The 21655-nt window shown below is 39.6% G+C and overlaps 1 protein-coding gene across 2 annotated transcripts in view; it reads left to right on the top strand.

The window, feature by feature from the left end:
• The window catches only part of rnaseh2b (ribonuclease H2, subunit B), a 54430-nt gene that overhangs the window by 16706 nt on the left and 16069 nt on the right, over positions 1 to 21655 (top strand). For both annotated transcript variants that reach the window (XM_073045906.1, XM_073045905.1), the window contains exons 4-9: positions 1714 to 1790; positions 2064 to 2181; positions 4508 to 4572; positions 6273 to 6378; positions 15757 to 15838; positions 19807 to 19855. In XM_073045906.1, the coding sequence (XP_072902007.1) occupies positions 1714 to 1790; positions 2064 to 2181; positions 4508 to 4572; positions 6273 to 6378; positions 15757 to 15838; positions 19807 to 19855 (497 nt within the window). The remainder of the gene's footprint in view (positions 1 to 1713; positions 1791 to 2063; positions 2182 to 4507; positions 4573 to 6272; positions 6379 to 15756; positions 15839 to 19806; positions 19856 to 21655) is intronic.

Genomic DNA, 21655 nt, shown 5'->3' with positions numbered 1-21655 from the left:
GTGCACTCGGATGCAGCAGCCACTTTGAGTCCAAAGAAAGTTGTATTTGTACGTCTTTTTTTTTAAGATCACGAGTCACTGCCAGTTACTAAGAATATCAAGTACAGCAGAACTATCCCATAAGCAAGTTGTTCGATAGTGATGGAGTTGGACTTATTACATAACATTGTTGTGTTTTTTGCCTGGACTTGTCACGAGCCATTGGATGTTGTGTAATTGTTGATAGATAGATAGATACTTTATTCATCCCCATGGGGAAATTCAACTTTTTTCCAATGTCCCATACACTTGTTGTAGCAAAACTAATTACATACAATACTTAACTCAGTAAAAAAATATGATATGCATCTAAATCACTATCTCAAAAAGCATTAATAATAGCTTTTAAAAAGTTCTTAAGTCCTGGCGGTAGAATTGTAAAGCCTAATGGCATTGGGGAGTATTGACCTCTTCGTCCTGTCTGAGGAGCATTGCATCGATAGTAACCTGTCGCTGAAACTGCTTCTCTGTCTCTGGATGGTGCTATGTAGAGGATGTTCAGAGTTATCCATAATTGACCGTAGCCTACTCAGCGCCCTTCGCTCAGCTACCGATGTTAAACTCTCCAGTACTTTGCCCACGACAGAGCCCGCCTTCCTTACCAGCTTATTAAGACGTGAGGCGTCCCTCTTCTTAATGCTTCCTCCCCAACACGCCACCACAAAGAAGAGGGCGCTCTCCACAACTGACCTATAGAACATCTTCAGCATCTCACTACAGACATTGAATGACGCCAACCTTCTTAGGAAGTACAGTCGACTCTGTGCCTTCCTGCACAAGGCATCTGTGTTGGCAGTCCAGTCTAGCTTCTCGTCTAACTGTACTCCCAGATACTTGTAGGTCTTAACCTGCTCCACAATGTTTTTTTTCTCGCATTTGCAAGACACTGTTGGACATTGGCAACGTAGAATACTGCAAGCCCAGTTCAGTGGTTCATTGGTGAGACTGGCAGGGGTGCTGCGTTGCCTCAGTTGTAAGGCTGTGGGAGTCACCTGTTGCAGCCAGCCAGGGGGGAAACGTTGAGGTGGTGTGGGAGAGTCTCGAGGGGGCCTGCTGTGATCTGTACTTCAAATTAAGGGGCAACTTTTATTTACAGTAAGGGTGATATAACTGTGGAATGTGCTGCCAGAAGAAGTAGTTGAGGCGGGTACAATAACAACTTTTAAAAGACAGTTGGATAGGGACATGAATTGGACATGTAATAGATATAAAGGTTTAAAAGATTATGGGCTTACCTGTAGCACCTCGGTTGGTCCGGATCATTTGGGCTGTTTCCATGCTGTATAACCCTGGCTGAGTTGTTTGCTACTCTTCCCAACTATTGGTCTTAAAGGAGTCATTCAATATAAACTCAAGTGCTCCGTGCTTCAACCAACTTTGCTGAAGGCCTACACTTAACGTTTTGGGAACAGCTTCTTCTCCCCTGTCGTCAGATTTCTGAACAGTCCCTGTGCCCATGAACACTGCCTCACTGTTTTTGTGTTCGTTATTTATTGTACCTTTTATGCCTTCCACTGTACTGCTGCCACAAAAATAAATTTCATGACATCAGTCAGTGATAATAAGCCTGACTCTTATGTTTGTTTAAAAGTGCATTTGGTTGCGGAATGGAATGATTCAATGACGAGCAGTGGTGAGTTAAATGGTGTTAATTTCTATTCTTTCTCTTTCAAGATGGAAGGCTTCTCTTTGTTACTCCCCTGGATCCACTGTTTCTGGTACTTCCATACTTTATTAACGCCAATGAAAAGGTGAGGTCTTTTCCTGTACTAGATGACTGCTATGTCAACATTTGACTATGAAATGCTTAAATGAAGAATATTCCAAAATTTGATAGGAACCACAAGGACCTAAAATGGTGATGATGATTTTTCTAATATCAGCAAATACTTGCACAAAACATATACTGTTCCATGTTTTGTAGAAACTTGTAGCAAACAATTATTAATTTCTTTCCAAGATTGTGATTTAGTTAGTAGTTTTTATTCTTCCTTACAATAAAAAAAGTCGCCTTTTTCCCCCAGCAAGGAAAGTTTGAGCCAGCCGATCAAGTAGTAAAGGATGAAGAATTTCCTGCATGTGCCAGTCTACTGAAATGTCCAAGAACTTTGGAATCACTCCATCATGTCACTGATGTGAAAGGTAGAGCACTGGAAACCCAGAACTACTTGTAACTCCCTAAACCCTTCTCCTATTGACTGCACTGTGAGAACTTCATTGCTCTTTCCTGGCCCCAGCAGTACACACTCAGCAGTTGTTCTTTGGGCCTGGTGATTTTCCCCAATTGTAAATGTCAGCGACTACTTTAGAAAGGTTGGATGTTTCTTGATTGCATGAATTAATATCTTCGGGTCAGTGTTGTCAAGGTATAGCAGCTCTGTGATGCATGACTGGATTTGGGCCAAATACTTCTGTGATTGGTGTGGTGATTTTAATGGAGTGAAACAGGTACATTATTTGATGCTGTGATGTAAACCCGTGCAGGGTATCAGCCTGACTGCTTCTGAATCAGAAGTTTCGGGTTCCAGCCCTCCACTAGGGACCTGAGTACATAACCTAAGGTTACACTGCTGTCCAATATTGAGAGAGTATTATACTGTCAGATGATCTGTTTGCCCATTAAGACAGTAAACACAGCCCTTTCAGGAGCATGCAGGATATCCACTATTTTAAAGAAGTACATGGAAGTTCTTCCTATTGCATAGTGAAAATCTATTTCCTCTTGCCAAATTATTTTGAAAGATCGTCTGGACTTGATCACATTGTGAGGGATTATGTTGTGAACAAATACCCTGCAGCAAGTGCATGTGGAACCAATCTGAAAACAATGCAGAACCAGCCCAGCCTCCTGTTCACATCTCTGGTACTTTGGAAGTGGTGGTGGGAGGTAAGATTTGAATGCCAACAGATTAGAAGGAAAATCTGTAGAGATAGTTACTCTTTGTGCCAAAAATACTAAGCGTGTGTTGGAGACTAATACATACAGAATCAGGTTTAATATCACCGACATATGTCGTGAAATTTAACCATTTAAAATATAACCATATAACAATTACAGCACGGAAACGGGCCATCTTGGCCCTTCTAGTCCGTGCCAAACGCTTACTCTCACCTAGTCCCACTGACCTGCACTCAGCCCATAACCCTCCATTCCTTTCCTGTCCATATACCTATCCAAATTTTTTTTTTAATGACAATATCGAACCTACCTGTACCACTTCTACTGGAAGCTCGTTCCACACAGCTACCACTCTCTGAGTAAAGAAGTTCCCCCTCATGTTACCCCTAAACTTTTGCCCCCAACTCTCAACTTGTGTCCTCTTGTTTGAATCTCGTTAACTTGTTAAATTTGTTAACTTTACGGTAGCAGTAGAATAATAAATGTATAAAAAAACTGAGTTACATTAAGTGTATATATAATATATCTATTAAACAGATATATCTATTATATGTATTAAATATCTATTAAATAACTAGTGCAAAATAACAAATAAAAATGTAGTGAGGTAGTGTTCATGGGTTCAATGTCCATTTTGAAATCAGATTGCAGAGGCAAGGAAGCTGTTCCTGAATCACTGAGTGTGCCTTCAGGCTTCTGTACCTACCTTCGTGACAGTGACAATGTGAAGAGGGCATGTGTTGGATGGTGGGTCCTTAATGATGGACTTTGCCTTCCTAAGGCACCACTCGTTGAAGATGTCTTGGATACTATGGACTCTGGTACCCATGATAGTGCTCACTAATTTCACAAGTTTCTACCAGTTATTTTGATTTTGTGCGGTAGCTCTCCCCCCCACCAATACCAGACAGTGATGCACCCAGTCAGAATGTTCTCCGTGGTACATTTGTGCAAGTTCTCGAGTATTTTAGTTGACAAACCTAATCTCTTCAAACTCCTAATGAAATATAGCTGCTGTCTTGCCTTCTTTATAACTGCATCAATATGTTGCATCCAGGTTAGGTCCTCAGAGATACTGACACCCAGGAACTTGAAATTGCTCAGTCTCATCTATCCTGAAGTCCACAATCAGTTGTTTGGTCTTGCTGCCGCTAAATGCAAGGTTGTTGCTGCGACACCACTCAACTAACTGGTATATCTCACTCCTGTACACCCTTATTAATTGCCAGCAAGGTGGAGATGTTATTATTAATCCACACAGATTGTGTTCTTCTGGTTAAGAAGTCAAAGATCTAGTTGCAGAGGGAAGTACAGAGGCTAGGTTCTGTAGCTTTTCAATCAGGACTGTAGGAATGAGTGTTAAATGTTGAGCTACAGTCAATAAACAATATCCTGCCGTAGGTATTTGCATTGTCCAGCTGTGCCCTGGATTGAATGAAGGAACCGTTACAGATCACAACTCTGTGCAGATGACTTTGTTTGCCAGCATAATTCTATATATTTGTTTCTTCTGTTATCCCTGGCATACTCATAATTTCATTTAGTCTTGTTTTGTCTTTTTTTCCTCAGAAATGGGTGATCGAAAGTTTTATAAGTATAACAGAGAGAAAACCCTTGTGTGGCTAAAAAAGAAGGTGATATATTAAATTACATTTTATTTTCTATAAAAGGTGTAGACTTCCAGGAGGACTATGCCTCATTCATCCTGTGTTAAAGCTTTAATCCATGCCAAGAACTTTAGAGGTGATATAACCAGCAGTGAGGAATGAAGCTATTTGTTAGCACTTGCAGAAGTCACAAGGAACTCTGTAAGTCACTGACTGTAGCAATTCATTTGTTTGAATTCTGTTTTACTCTTAATATCCAATTGAGCTCTCAACCACTGTCCCCCGCCTCCTATACCTTGTGGTTGATCACAACTGTAAAAGTAATGGACAGGATTGTTTCTTGTTCTCCTTAGCTTGCATCAAAGAATAGCTTTAAGTGAATGAACTGAGGAATTAATTTGGTTTTGTTTCGCTTGTGTTGGACTGGGTCTGCTCTGACTCGTTTCCATGAACACATTTGACAGAGAGCGAATCATTTTGACAGTATGTGCGTGAAGTATTTCTGTGACTTAATTTTAATTAAACAACTATCAGCTGCATAGTAGCATCCTTGTCCCAATCAGAACATTTGGGCTCAAGTCTTAATCTAGAGACTTGAGTATATAATCTCGAGTCTACATTAGGAAGCACTGCACTGTTGGAGGTGAAGGTCTTGCCATTCTTTTTGAGTGATTGTAAAAGATCCCATGCCTATGCTCTGAACAAGAGCCAGATAGTTTGCCTGGGTGCCAGTACTGTCTGACCATCTAACTTAATTACTCTTTCTGGACTCCTCTGAATAAACTAAGAACCGAGATGATTTTACAATTTTTAGTGTGTCTGGTGAAGTTCCAAAGCATTTGACAGCTAATGAAGAACTGTTGATGAGTAGATACCATGGTAGTGTAGAAAGCATGGCTGTCAGTTTGCAGATAATGTTGTATAAATAGATATGTAAAAATAATCAAATAATCAGTTTTGGTTAATTGATTGAGAAATTAAATATTAGCCAGGATTTTGGGGGTAATTACTGACCCCCCATTTTTAAATGTAGTGTTTTGGGTATTTTACATCCAGCTAAAACGTCTGACAAAACCTCAGTTTGCTGCTGCATTTCCTTAGTTCTGTGTCAGCCCACATTTTGTGCTTGCAAATCAAAGAGCTGTAGGTGCTGAAAACCTAAAATAAAAACAGGATAGGCTAAGAGTGTTCAACAGGTTGGGCAGCATCTGTGGAGAGAAACAGTAACATTTCAGGTCAGTGTCCCTTTTAGTGCTTGCGTTTCTGGGTTGGGACCTGAACTTCAGCTTTCTGACTTGGTGGTGAGTGAACTGTGCTACAGGTGATGGTGTCGTCATTGCTACATTTTAGTACATCATCCATGGTCTCATTGCCATTGGTTTGGATTTTCTTACCGTTGGATCCAATACCTTGTTCTGAAGTGACTGTGGTAGCTAGTTTACAATATTAAGACAAGTCATTGCACAGACAGCTTCAGTCCTCATTCTTGATTTAGTCTACTCCATTTGAGAACTGCCTTAAAAAGTGTTAATTCACTCAATTGATAATGTTTTTTTAATAATTCATTGGTTTTAAAGCACTTAGTGAAAAGCTGTAATTGTTTGAATCATTGGGAATGGAGAGCTTGATTAAGCATTTACAATCTCTTGGATTTTGTACTAAGTAGCATAATGCTTTGTGGATCAACATTTTTTTTATTCATTGGCTGTGTTTCTTGCTTTAAATAGGTTGAACAGACTGTTAAAGCACTGAAGAGCACTGGTGTCTCTGTTGGTGGAGGTGTTCAGTCCAGTATGTTGATAAGAAGTAAACAAGTCACAGAAGCGACAGAAGGTTGGTTCACATTTCCATAATCTGTTTAGGCATTTATTTTGCAGGTTATTTTCATGGGGTGGAATGAGGTATGAAAAAGTACTTGGGCATATTTTGGAATCTGAGTAAATATCTTACTGTTAAGTAAATAAATGAGCACGTGATCTTGCTATTTGTATTTTTGTGAATGTTAGTCTTTTGCATTTGATCAGATTACTGGTAGAGTACTAATGTTCTTTGATTGTTGTGATTTACTTCCTTGGATTTGCTCTTTGGTTATCTGTTAAAATGATGCAAGACTTGGCCATGGCAGTGTCAACATTATATATAGAGAGGAGCTGAAATGTGGACAGCTCAATCAATTGACCTAATTTTTTTCCAAGAATGATGGGCTTCAGTAGAGCAAAGGACCAGCGGCATCCAATCACATTCTATATGGAGAATGGAACGGATCCGGATGGAGATCAGTGATGTTCTTCTGGAATCAAAGTTGCCCCTCCAGTTGCTCAGTGAAATGTTAGCTGCTGCACTGTGCTGTCTGATAAAGATGTGCTAGAACTCCAAACTTTGGCAAAAGACTCTACATGATGGTGGATATGCTTCAGACACATTCATTTAGGTTTTCTACTAACCTAAACGGATATGGCTATAAAGTGCAAGTGTCAGCTAGACTAAAGTTCAATTTATCATGGAAACCATTCAGCTTAGTCTGGTAGAGCCATCCTATCAATCCATCCCATTGCCCGACTTATTTTCCGGTAACCTATTCATGTCCATTAGACATTGGCTGACTATACAGGTTTCCCCTGCCATCCGAAGGTAGAGAATTTCTATTAAACAGTTCATAAGCCAGAATGCCGTAAAGTGAAGAAGCAATTGCCATTTATCTATATGGAAAAAATTTGTGAGCCTTCGCAACCCAAAAAATAACCTACCAAATAACACATAAAACCTAAAATAACAGTAACATATAGTAAAAGCAGGAATGATATGATAAATACACAGCCTATATAATGTAGAAATACTTTTCTGCAATCATTGCAGCACTGTCCACCGTCGAGAAAATCTCACGTAAGCGTTCTCGGCAGAAACACTCGGTGCAAGCGCTCTTGGCAGAAGCATTCTCTCCAGTAACCATTAAGCTATGAAGCTGCTAAATCATTCCAAATAACAAATCATAGCAAATAACACAAGCCAAACTCACTTTGTCCTTGCTTCGTTCACCACGATTGAAACGCTTAATTATGGCTAGTTTTATGTTAAGTGTAACACCCTTACGAGCTCTTTTAGGCTTTTCCGATACCTTAGAACTCATCTTGCTAACGGATGCACAATATAAATCGACATAAAGCACAGATGCTCACAGGCATGTGTTTAAGCAATACCGGCTAAAATGCAGTTCCAGGGGAGGAGCTTGACTGCTTGGGGCACGCTGCCTTTTTTCGTAAAAGCGAAAACCCCTTCAGTTAGCAAAAACAGGTAACTAATGTAGGTCTTTCATAACAGCAAGGTGTCGTAAAGCGAACGTTGAAAAAAATGGAGGACACCTGTAATGACCACTATTTTAATTGTTAGAAATAAAAAGAGGACTAGGTGAAATTAAGAAGTGGCAGCAACATTTGACAAGGACTTTGAGTTGATGGTTACTAAAGTGAAGAATATGGTTCAGATTGGCATAAAACCATAAGATATAAGAGCGGAATTATGCCATTTGGCCTATCAAGTCTGCACTACCATTTAATCATGTCTGATCAACCTTCCAATGACCTGGCCTCGATAGCCGCCAGTGCAATGAATTCCACAGATTCCCTACCCTCTGGCTAAAGAAATTCCCCTCATTTCCATTCTACATGTATGTTCCTTTATTTTGAGGTGGTACCTTCTGATCCTAGGCTTTCCTCGCTATAGGAAACATCCTTACCACATCCATTCTATCTAGGCCTTTCAAACGTTCAATTGGTTTCAATGAGATTCCCCTCTCATTCTTCTAAATGCCAGTGAGTACAGGCCCAGAATCATCAATCATCGGAGATGGGTTGCTCCCTAAGGGCGGCCTCAAGAAAATGCCATTGACTGACATATCAGACTGGGAATGGGAATTGGAATTGGAATTAAAATGTTTGGCCAGCGGTAATTTCTGTTTTTGCGGATGGAGTGGAGGTGCTTGACAAAGCAGACCCCCAATTTATGATGAGTCTTACCAATGTCGAGGAGATCACATCGGGAGCACTTGAGTTTTATGATATTTAGTTACATTGGTTTGGTTGAAGAAAGCTACCGAGCCTGATATGATTCTGGACTCGAGATGCTGAGGTATCAGTAGCACTAGAGAAGTCAAAATTCAGGCCTTATTAGATGTAGTATACAACCAAATTAGTGATTTTAGTATATTGTATATGTCAGTTTTAAAGAATAAATTAGATGGGAGAATAGGAAACAAAGTACACTGCAGATGCTGTTGTCAAATCAATGTGTACAAACAAGCTGGATGAACTCAGCAGGTTGGGCAGCATCCGTTGAAATGAGCAGTCAACGTTTCGGGCCCTTTGTCAGGAGCCCAGCTTGTTTGTACGTGTTGATAGGAGAATAGCCTGGAGAATAAAAGTGATGTTTGCTCATACACAGGGTAAACAGAGACTGCCTAACAGCTGTTCACAAGTTTTAACTTTTGGGTAATTCATTAACTGATCAATACTTATGGATGATATCAAGCTGCTTAAAGGCTCAATATAAATCAAAATTCATTTCTTCAAATAGGTGCAAATAAAATAAGAACACAAAAATGCCTGATTCTGATCCATTTTTGCATTTTGAATGCATTTTTCATATGTCAAACTTAATAATTTATTATGTAAAATAATTTCTATGCCTAAGCCAGTCCAGAGCTTGATGTCTATTTATCGACACATGTGAAACAAAACTAAAATGTTTACTGAGGTGGATCAGCTTAGCCTGAGTATTTGGGAATCAGATCAAGTGGAGAATTACTGTATTTTGTACTGAGACTTTGATTCTAATGTTTTCTTTGGTGCTCAGATCTTCTGGCGAATGGAGAGTCATTCTACTCTTTAGGTCAATGTCGACTGGCTGCCATTCCTCATTTATTCTCACTTTGTGGCTTCCCAGCAAGCTGATAGTTGTTGCCCATTCCTAAATGTCCTTGAATCATTTGTGATTACAGTGATGTCACATGAGCTATGACAGTGCAGACCGAGGTCCACCAGACAGCACCATCTTCTGAATCTTCCTCACTGCAGAACTGCACCTCCCATCCAGCAGACCTTCAGCTCAAGTGGAACTCATCCACAGGCCAACTGGAAAACAGTCAATCTCCATTGCTTCTGGAGCCTCAGTCACTGAGCTGCAGGGCTGCACAGACCCTGTATGTGCCTACTCAGAAGCTGAGCTCTTAAGTCATCATTTGCTGAAGCATACTCGAGTCTGGATCTAGCAATGATCTGCTTTTCTTCCTGATTTGCATTAAATCAAGACATTAATAAATCTGATTATTGAGTAGCCTTAGCAAAACTCAACCTATGTGTTAGTGAGCAAGTTGTTGGTTGCGTATGTGCCTTTTAATGGCATGTCATTCCCCTTCTTTTTCAGTCCTGAAGAAAGGTCTCAGCTCGAAACATTGACTGTTTATTTATTCCCATAGATGCTGCCTGACCTGTTGAGTTCCTCCAGCATTTTTTGTGTGTTGCTTTAGATTTCCAACATCGTCAGATTTCTGGTGTTTACACTTTCCATCATCTTTCTGATAATAGAAAGTTCATCCACAATTAGTCAATTTGGGGACCTACCATTTTTGATGTGCCATGCCTGAATAATTTTCCACTGTCAGTAGATGCAAGTGGTGTAGCTGGAGCTACCCTGGTAAAGTTTATCTCAGCGATAGGGGTTGAAAGAAGAATTGTTCTTCCCTTCAACCTTTATTTCAGCCCATTGAGGATTATTATTATACCACATCTATATAGTGTAAAGTGGGGGGCAGGAGTTGTGGGGAAAAAGGTTCTGATGCATTCATAAGTGTAAGTAGTATAGTGTGGTGTAGAATCCAAGCCCAACACCACTGGGAAAATTATCATGTTATTGGATTATTGGACATTATTAACCAGAAAGATGATCCTTTTGGAGTGCAGCTTGAAAATTCACTTTCAGACCCTGATGGTGAAGGGTGAAGTAAAAAAATCCGTGAGAAAATGTTAAAATATATTTTAACATCATTCTCAGGCTTATTTTTAACTCGTTGCTATAGATACCAAACCACTCCTGGGCTCTTAAAATCCTGATTTCTACGTTCCTGTCATTGATGCCAAGACAACTGGATAACTTTAGAGTCTTCTCGCTATTTTTTTTTGTCTTATTGAAATTTGTGTGGCAAGATCTGCTTTCAAACAAAGGCATGAATCCACTTACTATCTCAGCATCACGATAATTAGTTACTCTGCAACTTGTTGTCAATGTACCCCAGCCTCTTTATTTTACTATAATCCTCAGTAGATCCTCTGAGAATACTGGCTTGCTCAAATGTATCTGCGAAAATTAAGAAAACACTTGAATCTTTGTAGATGGACCCAATATTCAGAGAATGATTTAAAAAAAAAATAAGATGTCAAATCCTTCCCAGCATTCACTATGTTATTCTTACAGTAATATTGGTCTTTTTAGTATGAGCAACTATTTTGTTTTATTTGGAGATTGCAGAACATCATATTCAAATCTTCGACGTTAAAACATTGCATAGCCATAATGGAAATCTTTTATGTTTGGATTCGAACTTAGAAGATGTTGGAAAAAAATTACTGATCTTGTCTATGAATGTAATTCATCATTCTAGATCTATTGCTGTAGGTGAATCTCAAAATACCAGGACAGTGTAGCTGACATGCCACTTTAAGCTGTTTTGTTACCGGCAGAGAGGTGTGTTCAGCTCTTTAATCTCTAGGAAATACTAGAACCTTCTGTTTTTTGGAAAGCTGAAGTAAATGATGAAACAGAGCCACTAGATATTGCGTCAGAGAAATGAGGAATTAAGTGAGGAAATGCTGTCACTTTAGGAAATATATCCATCTGCAAAGATTAGAGTTGATGCCAACTGTCAGTACTGATAGCGGTTTGTTATTCATGGTTACTTTCCATTACAGATGCAGTCTGTGCATTGCCAAGTGAGGACAGGAGGGAGGAACGGCTCTTGTTTTTGTTGTTGTTGTTGTTTGTTATGTTCTGTGTTGTTCTGCCCAGCATAGTAGGAACACTATGTTGGTGCCAGAATGTGTGGTGACTCTTGGGGCTGCTCCCAGCACACCCTTGGGTATGCTGATTCTTAATGCAAGCGATGCGTTTCACTGTATGCTTCGATGTACGTGTGACAAACTTGAATCTTTGATCCACAAGTTCCATGTGATAATTGGAGCCATTATCCAGATGACTTGAAGAGGTCAATTAGTTGTGTTGAAATCAGAAATTTCTTGCTGCCAGGTATAAAGTGTGAACAAGTTTGCCAGTAGCAGATGTTTCTTCGCTGAAAACAATGTACAGGTGAAAGTACTAAAAATGTTTTTAAAAAGAAATGTATACTGCTCTTCAAGGAAGTAAACTTACTTGAACAAAACAGGCACTTAGAAATTCCCATTCCCTTCCCCCCCCCCATTTTACGAACAGATGCTTACAAAGGTTTTTACTCGTGAGGGAGTGGGTTGCATTCCATGAAAATCATTTTGAGGTAAAGATGTAAATGTATCTAGTCGTGGATTCCAGATGAGCCACATGATTGGTTTTTATGTTGGAAATGCTGCTTTATGACTGTCAGATTACATGGATTCTGTGGTAAAGTAAGGTCAAAGATATTGAGCAAACTTATTTACTACCTGGTGCTAGCCAATTCTCAAACTCTGCAGCTTTCCTTGTGGACCTGAAGACTTGGACAATATTTTTAGAAATTATATAAGAGTTTTCAGCTTCATTTGACAATAGGAAGACTGTGCTGAAGAGTACTGGAAGAGGGTCTTCATGGAACAATTTAGCCTTCCAGAGACTGCTGGTGGAATATCCTGGCGAAGTTCTGCTGAGGTACTTGAAATTTAGCACCCCACTGCTGAATCAAATGGTTTGCTCATTACAAGCAACTTGATTGTTTCATATCTCCCCTCATCCCAAAAAGTGATGTTCATGCTTAGAGGTCAAGTGGTGATACTGATATTCTGTACTGAATGAGCTTCCTGGCTGGTCCTGAAGAAGGTTTTCGGCCTGAACTGTTGACTACATACTCTTGTCAGTAGATGCTGCCTGACCTGCCGAGTTCCTCCAGCATTTTGTGTGTGTTGCTTTGGATTTTCAGGCATCTGACAATTTTCTCACTTTCATGGTGGAGTGTCCATTTGTATTAGACCACTGGTTTAGCTGTGTTGCAGAAAAGTTTGATGGCATCAAGTGAAACTCTGCTGAGGTACTTGAAATTTAGCACCCCACTGCTGAATCAAATGATTTGCTGCATTAAAAACAACTTTGGTTATTTCAGTAACTCACCTCATCCCAAAACAAGATGTTCATGCTGAGAGGTCAAGTAGTGTCGTTGGAATTCTGTGCTGAATGAATGTTCCTTGAGCTTCCAAGCTGGTATTTCACAAGGACTAGTTTAATATATGAAACTTTTTTAATATATAGAAATGAGCCAAGTTCATGTAAAGAATTTGCTGACTTAAAAATTGACAGTGATCTGTGTATGAAGGTTAAAATTTGTTCATCGAATCCTTTTATAGAACAAAAGGAGCCCCATAGTGCTTGTGATGAGACTTCCAGAATCTCATACACTATGCACAATATAGTGTATTGTTCAAAGTAAACAATATTGTGTTTACTTATTTCGCAGTATAGTTTCCCACAGTATACTTGATTTATTTTTTCTTTTTATTTCTTTTTTGTCCTGATCTGTCTGAAAGCTAACATGTTCCCACTTAGTCTAGAACTTAATGACAATGTGCTAAAACATGTTATTCATTAAAACTCTTAGCTTCCAATTTCACAGTAGTGCTACTAGTCTTCCTTGAACCTCAAAAACTCTAAAGCTCTTCTCAGTGGAAAACAAAATCTGAGACCTTCAAACAAGATGGTAGTACAAGAAGGACGTCAGATCTGCTGTGTACTCTGCTTTATGGAAACATAACTCACATCCACAATTACAGGCACAATCCTGCAGCCTAAGGCTTTGCCATTCTCTGCAAAGACAGGACAGCTTGCCTTTATTACTTTATGACTTGACCATAGTAATGCTCTGTTGGTGTATCTCTACATAAATTTGAGGAACCATGGATAAACCAGGAGATTCATATTCTGTTGAGGGCTAGGTTTGTGCCATTCAAGACTGAAGGCTATTTTAAGAATGAGAAAACAACACCAATTGAAGTTAGAGATGGAATCTGATGCACTTCAGCTCTTGCAGGGTGTGCGGGCTATTACTTCCTACGAAGCAAAACCTAGCATGAATGGCTGTTGGTGCTTCACTGCCAGATAAGCTCAACGTCTTTTATGCCCGCTTTGAAAGGGAGAATAAAACTACACCTCTGCAAATCCCTGCTGCATCTGGTGACCCTGTGGTCTGTGTCTTGAAGGCCAACATCTTTGAAGAGGCTAAAGCCTTACAAGTTATAAGGCCTTGATGGTGTACTTGGTAGGGCACTGAAAATATGTGTCAACCAACTGGCAGGAATGTTAAAGGACATATTCAATCTCTCACTGCTGCAGTCAGAGGTTCCCACCTGCTTCAAAAGGGTGACAATCATTACCAGTGCCCAAGAAAATCAGGGTGAGCTTCCTCAATGACTATCGCCCGGTTACACTCACATCCATTGTGATGCTGTGCTTTGAGATGTTGGTCATGGGCTGAATCAACTCCTACCTAAGTAAGAACCTGAACCCAATGCAATTTGCCTGTTCCCACTATAGATCTACAATGGATTCAATCTCCCTGGCTCGCCACTCGCCTTGGATCACCTGGACAATAGCAACAGCTACATCAGGCTGCTCTTTATTGACTACAACTCAGTGTTCAACACAATGATACCCTCAGTCCTATCAACCAGCTCCTGGTGGTCTGTACCTTCCTCCGCAGCTGGATGCTTGACTTCCTCACTGGGAGACTACAGTCTGTGTGGATTGGAAATATCATCTCCTGACAATCACCACTGTCACACATCAAAAATGAGTGCTGAGCTCACTGCTGTACTTTCTCCACACCCAAACAGTTTGACTAGGCACATCTCAAACACTATCTATAAATTTGCTGATGACAACTATTATTGGCAGAATATCAAATGGTGATAAAGAGGAATACAGTGTGAAATAAAAATATTTGGTTGAGTGATGTCTCAACAACAGCCTTGTACTCAATGCCAGTAAGACCAAGGAATTGATTGTGGACTTCAGGAAGGGGAAGTCGAGGGAACATAAATCCAGTCCTCCTCAAGGATCAACAATGGAAAGGCTGACCAGTTTCCAGTTTCTGGCCGTCAACATTTCTGAAGATCTGTCCTAAGCCCAAACTATTGAAGGCATGACAGCAGCTATATTTCATTAGGAGTTTGAAGAGACTTGGTATGGAGATAATTCAAACTGGTTGCATCACCATTTGGTATGGAGGGGCCACTGCACAGGATCAGAAAAAGCTGTAGGAAGTTGTAAACTCAGCCAGCTCCATCATGGGCACTGGCCTCCCCAGCATTGAGAACACCTTTGAAAGGCAATGCCTGAAAAAGGTGGCACCCTCATCTAGGACATGCCCTCTTCTTGTTGCTACCATCAAGGAGAAGGTACAGGAGCTTGAAGACACACACTCAATGTTTCAGTAACAGCTTCTTCCCCTTCACTATCATTTTTCTGAATAGGCAATGAACCCATGTGTACTATCACATTTTTTTTCTTGATCTCTTTTTGCAGTACTTATTTATTTTTCATATTTATACTTATTGTAATTTGTTTTTTATTATGTATTGCAATGCACTGCTGCTGCAAAACAACAAAAAATTCACGACATATGATAGTGATATTAAACCTGATTCTAATGCTGGCGCATTCTACATATGTGATTTTCCATGGAATGTTCTGGAATTTCCCTACACCTAGTCTATATTATGAACCTTGTGTACTTACATTTGCTTACATTTTTCTTTTAGCTTTGAGGCTGTTAGACCAGGAGACCATGAGATGTATTTTTCTGAGCAAGCCTTGGAAATTGGTCATTAAGTGGGAATACTGAACACTACATAAATTGCTAGCAAAAAGCCAAATGTTTTCACTAATTTAGCACTAACTAATCAATAAACCAAGTAACTTATTCTCAGTAATGCATTTAGGTATCATATTTTGATTTTTCTATGTGAATATTGGATTTTATTTCCTCAGAGGACTACATTCGATACGCTCACGGTTTGCTGTCAGATTATATTTCCAGTGGTCTAAATACAGAGCTCTTCAAGTTCTTGAAGTGAGTATCTGATTGATTACAGAAACGTTACTCGTAAATTAATTGTGAAGTTAATCATTCCTGCCAAAGGGTTTCAGCCTGACTGTACTTTTTTTTCCATAGACACTGACTAACCTGCTGAGTTCCTCCTGCATTTTGTGAAGTTCTGTCATTTTACAAAGTAGACCTTTGGTTCCTTTAGTGTACTCTCCCATTCATTTACTCCTCTGATAGTGACAGATGGTTGTTGATAGAGCCTGCACTTGTGTATTTAAGATAACTAACCAGTGTGAGAACTTCAGTGTGTTACCAATTGTTTGCATATAGGATGTAAAGTTAATAAAACTTACCAAAGTGATACACAGAAAGCACAGTGGTCAGTTGTCAAATCTTGCAAAGACCAGTATTGAGAAACTGGAGTAGTCTGTGAGGGTGCAGGTCCTGAGGAAATTACAGTGACAGAGTGTTCCCAGGGATGGTATTGAAAACAAGATGCTGTTCATAAAATTGGTGGAGAGTCTAGGTCAGTGTGCAAGTAGCAATGTTTTGAACTCCTCAAATTTATCTAGAGCATTACAGTAGTCAAATCATAGGATAATAAAGATAAACATAAAACTCAAACACAGATATTTCTCTGACTACAAATGGAAGAACAGGAACGAAACCAGATGTGTGTTGATTCACCAGCTAGGTAATGGAGAGGGTTTGGAGGTGGATGGTGTAGTTAACCAAAGGTTTGTAGGTAGGTTAAGAAATAATTGTTTACCATGATCACATTGATGACAGTTATTAGTGTGATCTCGTTTTTTGTAATTTTATTTTTTTATTGAAGTTCATCATCAAACAAACATTTCCATAAGATGTATTTCAGACACTGTACATATATATCATATATGTCACAAATCTCCACATAGTATTTATCTGAGGTATACACTTATAGAAAAGAGTGGAAAGAAAAAACAAGCAAAAGAAAAAACTATGTGCAAGTAGTCAAGAATGGTTGAAAAGAGATAAATATTTAATGAATATACTGTTGGTGGCTGGTAAAAAGACTCTTACTAGGAAATGGTTATCACAGGAGAGCCCAACTTTAAATGCATGGATGGAAATTACAATGAACATTTACAAAATGGAGAAGATAACAGCATCTGTTAATCATAAGCTGGAACAATTTGATTCATACTGGGGGAAAATGGTTTAACTACATAATGCCTCATAGGCCTGATTTTATTCTCACAAATCAATGTTGTGTGGTTTCTTTTTAAATATAGTCTTGATAGGAATTTGAGCAGATTAGAACATCTAAGTCTAGGTTAGATGGGAGTGAATTTGAGCAAAGGGATAATGTAGAGAAATTAGCAACCAATGTGAAAATGCACTTTCAAAAATAGCAATTTTCAGTATTCTGAATGATATGAAATATTCCTTCAGAATGCTATAAATTACAATGATATAAAATGTAATGCTAATGCTTTGAGATGTTGAAAATCTGAAAAGTCCTATAGAAGAATTTTAGCTTTCTCAAATTGCCAGTTCCAAACTTGTATTTACATGGCTGTCCTAACCTGCCATTCATGTCAGAATTTAAATTGCCATTTTGGGACATTAAAACTTGTTCAAAAGATCTGACTGGACTCTGAGCAATGCAAGCATGATGTTTATTGCATTCTTCCCACCTTCCTTCAGGCCAGAAATCTGAACCTGCTGATATTCAACATTTCTCATCTGCAGACCTCTGGAGGACCTACACTCCATTTACCCTTCCCATCCTCTAGTGAAAGGGATATTCATAACAGACATCTTCAACCACCAGTGTAATTCTACCTACTGCTCCATTATATCGTATTACCGGTAGTTGAGAGTTAGCATTAGTCCTGCAACAATCAGATGAAAGACCTGAACATGTCATAAATGGAGTTTAAAGCCAGTGAGGATTGATTCATTAAATGGGTGCCTTGAGTACTTGTGTCCTGTTGGAGTATGTTAAACTGGCAATGAGTAGAATTGGGGCCATTCCTGACACTTGCTACAACACTGGAGAAATACCACATTGATTGGATTTTCCTGAATTCAGTAGGATGCTTTACGTAAACCAATAATCTCTTTTGTACAGTAATTTGAACAAGAATTGAAATCTTCACCTTAGTCAGCCATGGAAATAAGAATGCTTCTAAGGTCAACCATAGCCCAGATATAATCTGTGCATCAAAAAGGCAGATTCAAGCCCCACTGCAGACTGAACCGAAGATGACACTCCACTGTAGTACTAGAAGAGGTCTTGCTCTACTCGTAGTACTGGAAGAAGTCTACTGTGATGAAGTACTTTAAGAGTTTAGTTATAGCTAGAATCAACTCCTGCCTGAGGAAGGACCTGGACCTGTTGCAATTTGCCTGTTGCTACAATAGCTGTACAGCGGATGCAGTCTCACTGGCTCTCCACTCGGCTTCAGTCACCTGGGCAGTAGTAATACCTACGTCAGGCTGCTGTTTATTGACTACAGCTCAGCGTTCAATACCATCATGCCTTCAGCTCTAATCAACAAGCTCTAAAGACTGGGCCTCTGTATCTCCCTCTGCAACTGGATCCTTGACTTCCTCAACTAGGAGATCAGTCTGTGTGGGTCAGAGTAATACCTCCTCCTCGCTGATAATCAGCACTGGTGCACCTCAAGAATGCATGCATTTCCCACTTATCTACCCCCTCGGCTGTGTGGCTAAGCACAGCTCAAACACTGTCCATAAGTTTACTGATGACACAACTGTTGTTGGCAGAATTTCAGATGGTGATGAGGAAGCGTACAGGAGCAAGGTAGATTAGCTGGTTGAGTGGTGATGTAGTAACAACCTTGCACTCAACATTAGTAAGACTTAGGAATTAATTGTGGTCTTCAGGGAAGGGAAGTTGAGGGCACAGAAGCCAGTCCTCATTGAGAATCGGGAGTGGAAAGGGTGAGCAGTTTCAAGTTCCTAGCTGTCAACATCTCTGAGGACCTACCCTGGGTCCAACATATTGATGCAATTACAAATTAGGCACAACAGTGGCTATATTTCATTCGGAATTTGAAGAGACTTCGTAAGTCTCCAAAGACATTCATAAATTTCTATAGATGTACTGCGAAGGGCATTCTAACTAGTTGCATCTGTCTGGTATGGAAGGGCCACTGCACTGGATTGGAAAATGCTGCAAAAAGTTCTAATCTCTGTCCGCTTTGTCATGGGCACTAGCCTCCCCGGCATCCGGGACACCTTCATTGCTGTCATCAAGGTGGTACAGGAGCCTGAAGACACACACTCAGGAAGTTTCTCCCCCTCTGCTGTTAGACTTCTGAATAGAAAATGAACCCAAGAACACCACCTCAGTATGTTCTCTCTTTTTGCATTACTTATTTAAGTAAAATAACAAATTTCATGAAATATGGTACTGTACGAGAGTCTTAGACACATATAAATAGCTAGGTTGCCTCAGACTTTGCACAATACTGTACTCGTCAATGTGGAGCGGTGAGCGAGTTTGTAAATCTGGCAGGAGCAAAGGATGTTGGGAATGGCGATGGTGGAGAGCTGCAGGAGGTGAGTGGGACAGGTGGTGATGAAGGGGTGCCGGGGCACGGGGGGTAGAAGTGCTGGGGGTTCTGACACACTCAGCCTGGAGACACCAGGCAAGGTTATCTGATTCCAAACAATTGGTTTATTGATCATTACAGAAAGTCTCTCTGGTGCTTCCCACTCCCTCCCCTCTCCCTGCCTCCTTCCCACTCTCAGCCTCCATTGGAGACCCATATCAGAATCAGGTTTATCATCACTCACAGTGCAATACATAAAATTATTACAATACTGTGCAAAAGCCCTGGGCACCCTAGCTGTATATATGTGCCTAAGGCTTTTACACAATACTGCATGCCTGTTATACTAAACCCAATTCTGATTTAATAATAGTATTGTATCCTAAAACCTACCTGATTGGAATTATTTGTATTTCTGTTTGTTAGGTTGCCAGCTATTTCAACCAAAGCAACATTAAATGAACCACCGTCTAAGGTTTGTTTCTGCATTGATCATTTTGTTTTGTGCTATTATAGATGCCCAGTAAAAGTTTTGGTAGGAAATATTTAACTGATTAATTTTAATGAAAAATTTATAATTAGTTTGAATGGAGTGAACATTTGTTTCTATTTGAAAGATGAACATTCCAATCTGCTTATCCTTTGTGGCAAAGAGATTTATAGTAAGAGAGTGCAGGTACTCACAAGTTCAAGTAAATCAGAGATTCTAATCAGAATAATTGTAAATGCTTCATATTTTCATTAAGAATTAATTCCCACTCCAAGATTTTGGTATTTAATTTCAGCTCTGCCTATAGTGCAGTATTGCAGTAGTGAGGGAGTTCAGTCTTGCTGGGGTTTATTTGGAGGACCATTATTAAAAAAGTATTGCACAAGTGCAACAGTCGTCTTTTGGGTGGACCATTTTGGAAGTACCTGAGCGAGCCCCAGAATCACCATGGTATACAGACAGAGTTCTGGTAAATGGGTGCTTGATGATTGACATAGATATGGCAGGGATCCAAAGGGCCTGTTTCTACATTGTCTGCCTCTGACTCTATAACAGGAAGCCTGTCTCTGTTGGTCTGACATCATGGCCAACTTCCCCTTGGCTAATGCCACCAAACCACAAATTTAATTTGTCTACAGCTTCTATTTGCAATCCTTATATTTTATAAGAGTTAGATAAAATTTCCTTGTGTTCTATTATACCTACTAGTATAATTCATGCAGTTGAATTCATAAACATCTGCACATTTGTGGACATACCAAGCAAGTTACTATAGAGCTGTTGGACTGTGCTCAAACCCAAACAGACTACAGATGTCATACAAGGATGGAAATGTGCACAAGGAGAAGCTGTGGGCTTCACTAACTGGTTTTATGATTTTACCTGTACATGCTTGGGCAATAAAGAATAATTAAAGGTTGTATCACCAACATTGAAGAGAACATACCGGTCACTTTAAGTCCCAAGATAATATGTGAAGTTCCATGGTGATGATGTTGTCGCATGCTCCCCATTCTGAGCAAAGCTGGATGGATTTAGTCCGCAGCCTATGTAGGCAGGTCTGTTGTCAGTCCACTATCAGGGCTTTGTTTTTTTTGGTATCACTTAACATTGCTGGCTGATCAGAACAAAATGTTATTAGCACATGCTGTGCACATTATTTTCTGGCTACCACTGTGATTTCTGAGCCAGCAAAACCTCAGTTCTCCCTTTGTATCTATCTTACATTTTGAAATGAATCCAAGTTGGTTGAATAGAACCATGTTCTGTTAATGGAGCTGATTTGCTTGTGAAAATCCAATTGCAAGATCTCTTTCCCATTGTCGACTTTAAGTATACATGGAATTGTTCCTACTGTACCTACATTTTTCACAAACATTACTGGAAAACTTCACCAGAAATTCTTTATTTTAGTACTTGTAATCACACACAATAACATAAAGCCCCCCGCTTTACAAATGTTCATTTTACGCCACTTCGCTTTTTACAAAAGACCTACATTAGTAACCTGTTTTCACATTACAAAGAGAATTTTCACTTTTACGAATATTTTTCCCATATAAATTAATGGTTCTTCGCTTTACGCCATTTCGGCTTAAGAGAGGTTTCATAGGAACGCTCTACCTTTGTAAAGGGGGACACACCTGTACTGCAATAACTGGAAAGCATTGAGGTTACTCGAAAGATTGGGCAGCATCCACTGAAAGAAAATATTTCACTTGATGACTGTCAGAAATTTTAGATCTCTGCATATGCTGCCCAACCTACAGATTTTCAACATTAACT

The sequence above is a fragment of the Hemitrygon akajei genome, chromosome 5 (genome assembly GCF_048418815.1).
Source record: "Hemitrygon akajei chromosome 5, sHemAka1.3, whole genome shotgun sequence".
Taxonomy (NCBI): Eukaryota; Metazoa; Chordata; class Chondrichthyes; order Myliobatiformes; family Dasyatidae; genus Hemitrygon; species Hemitrygon akajei.
This window is presented reverse-complemented; position numbering and strand designations above follow the sequence as displayed.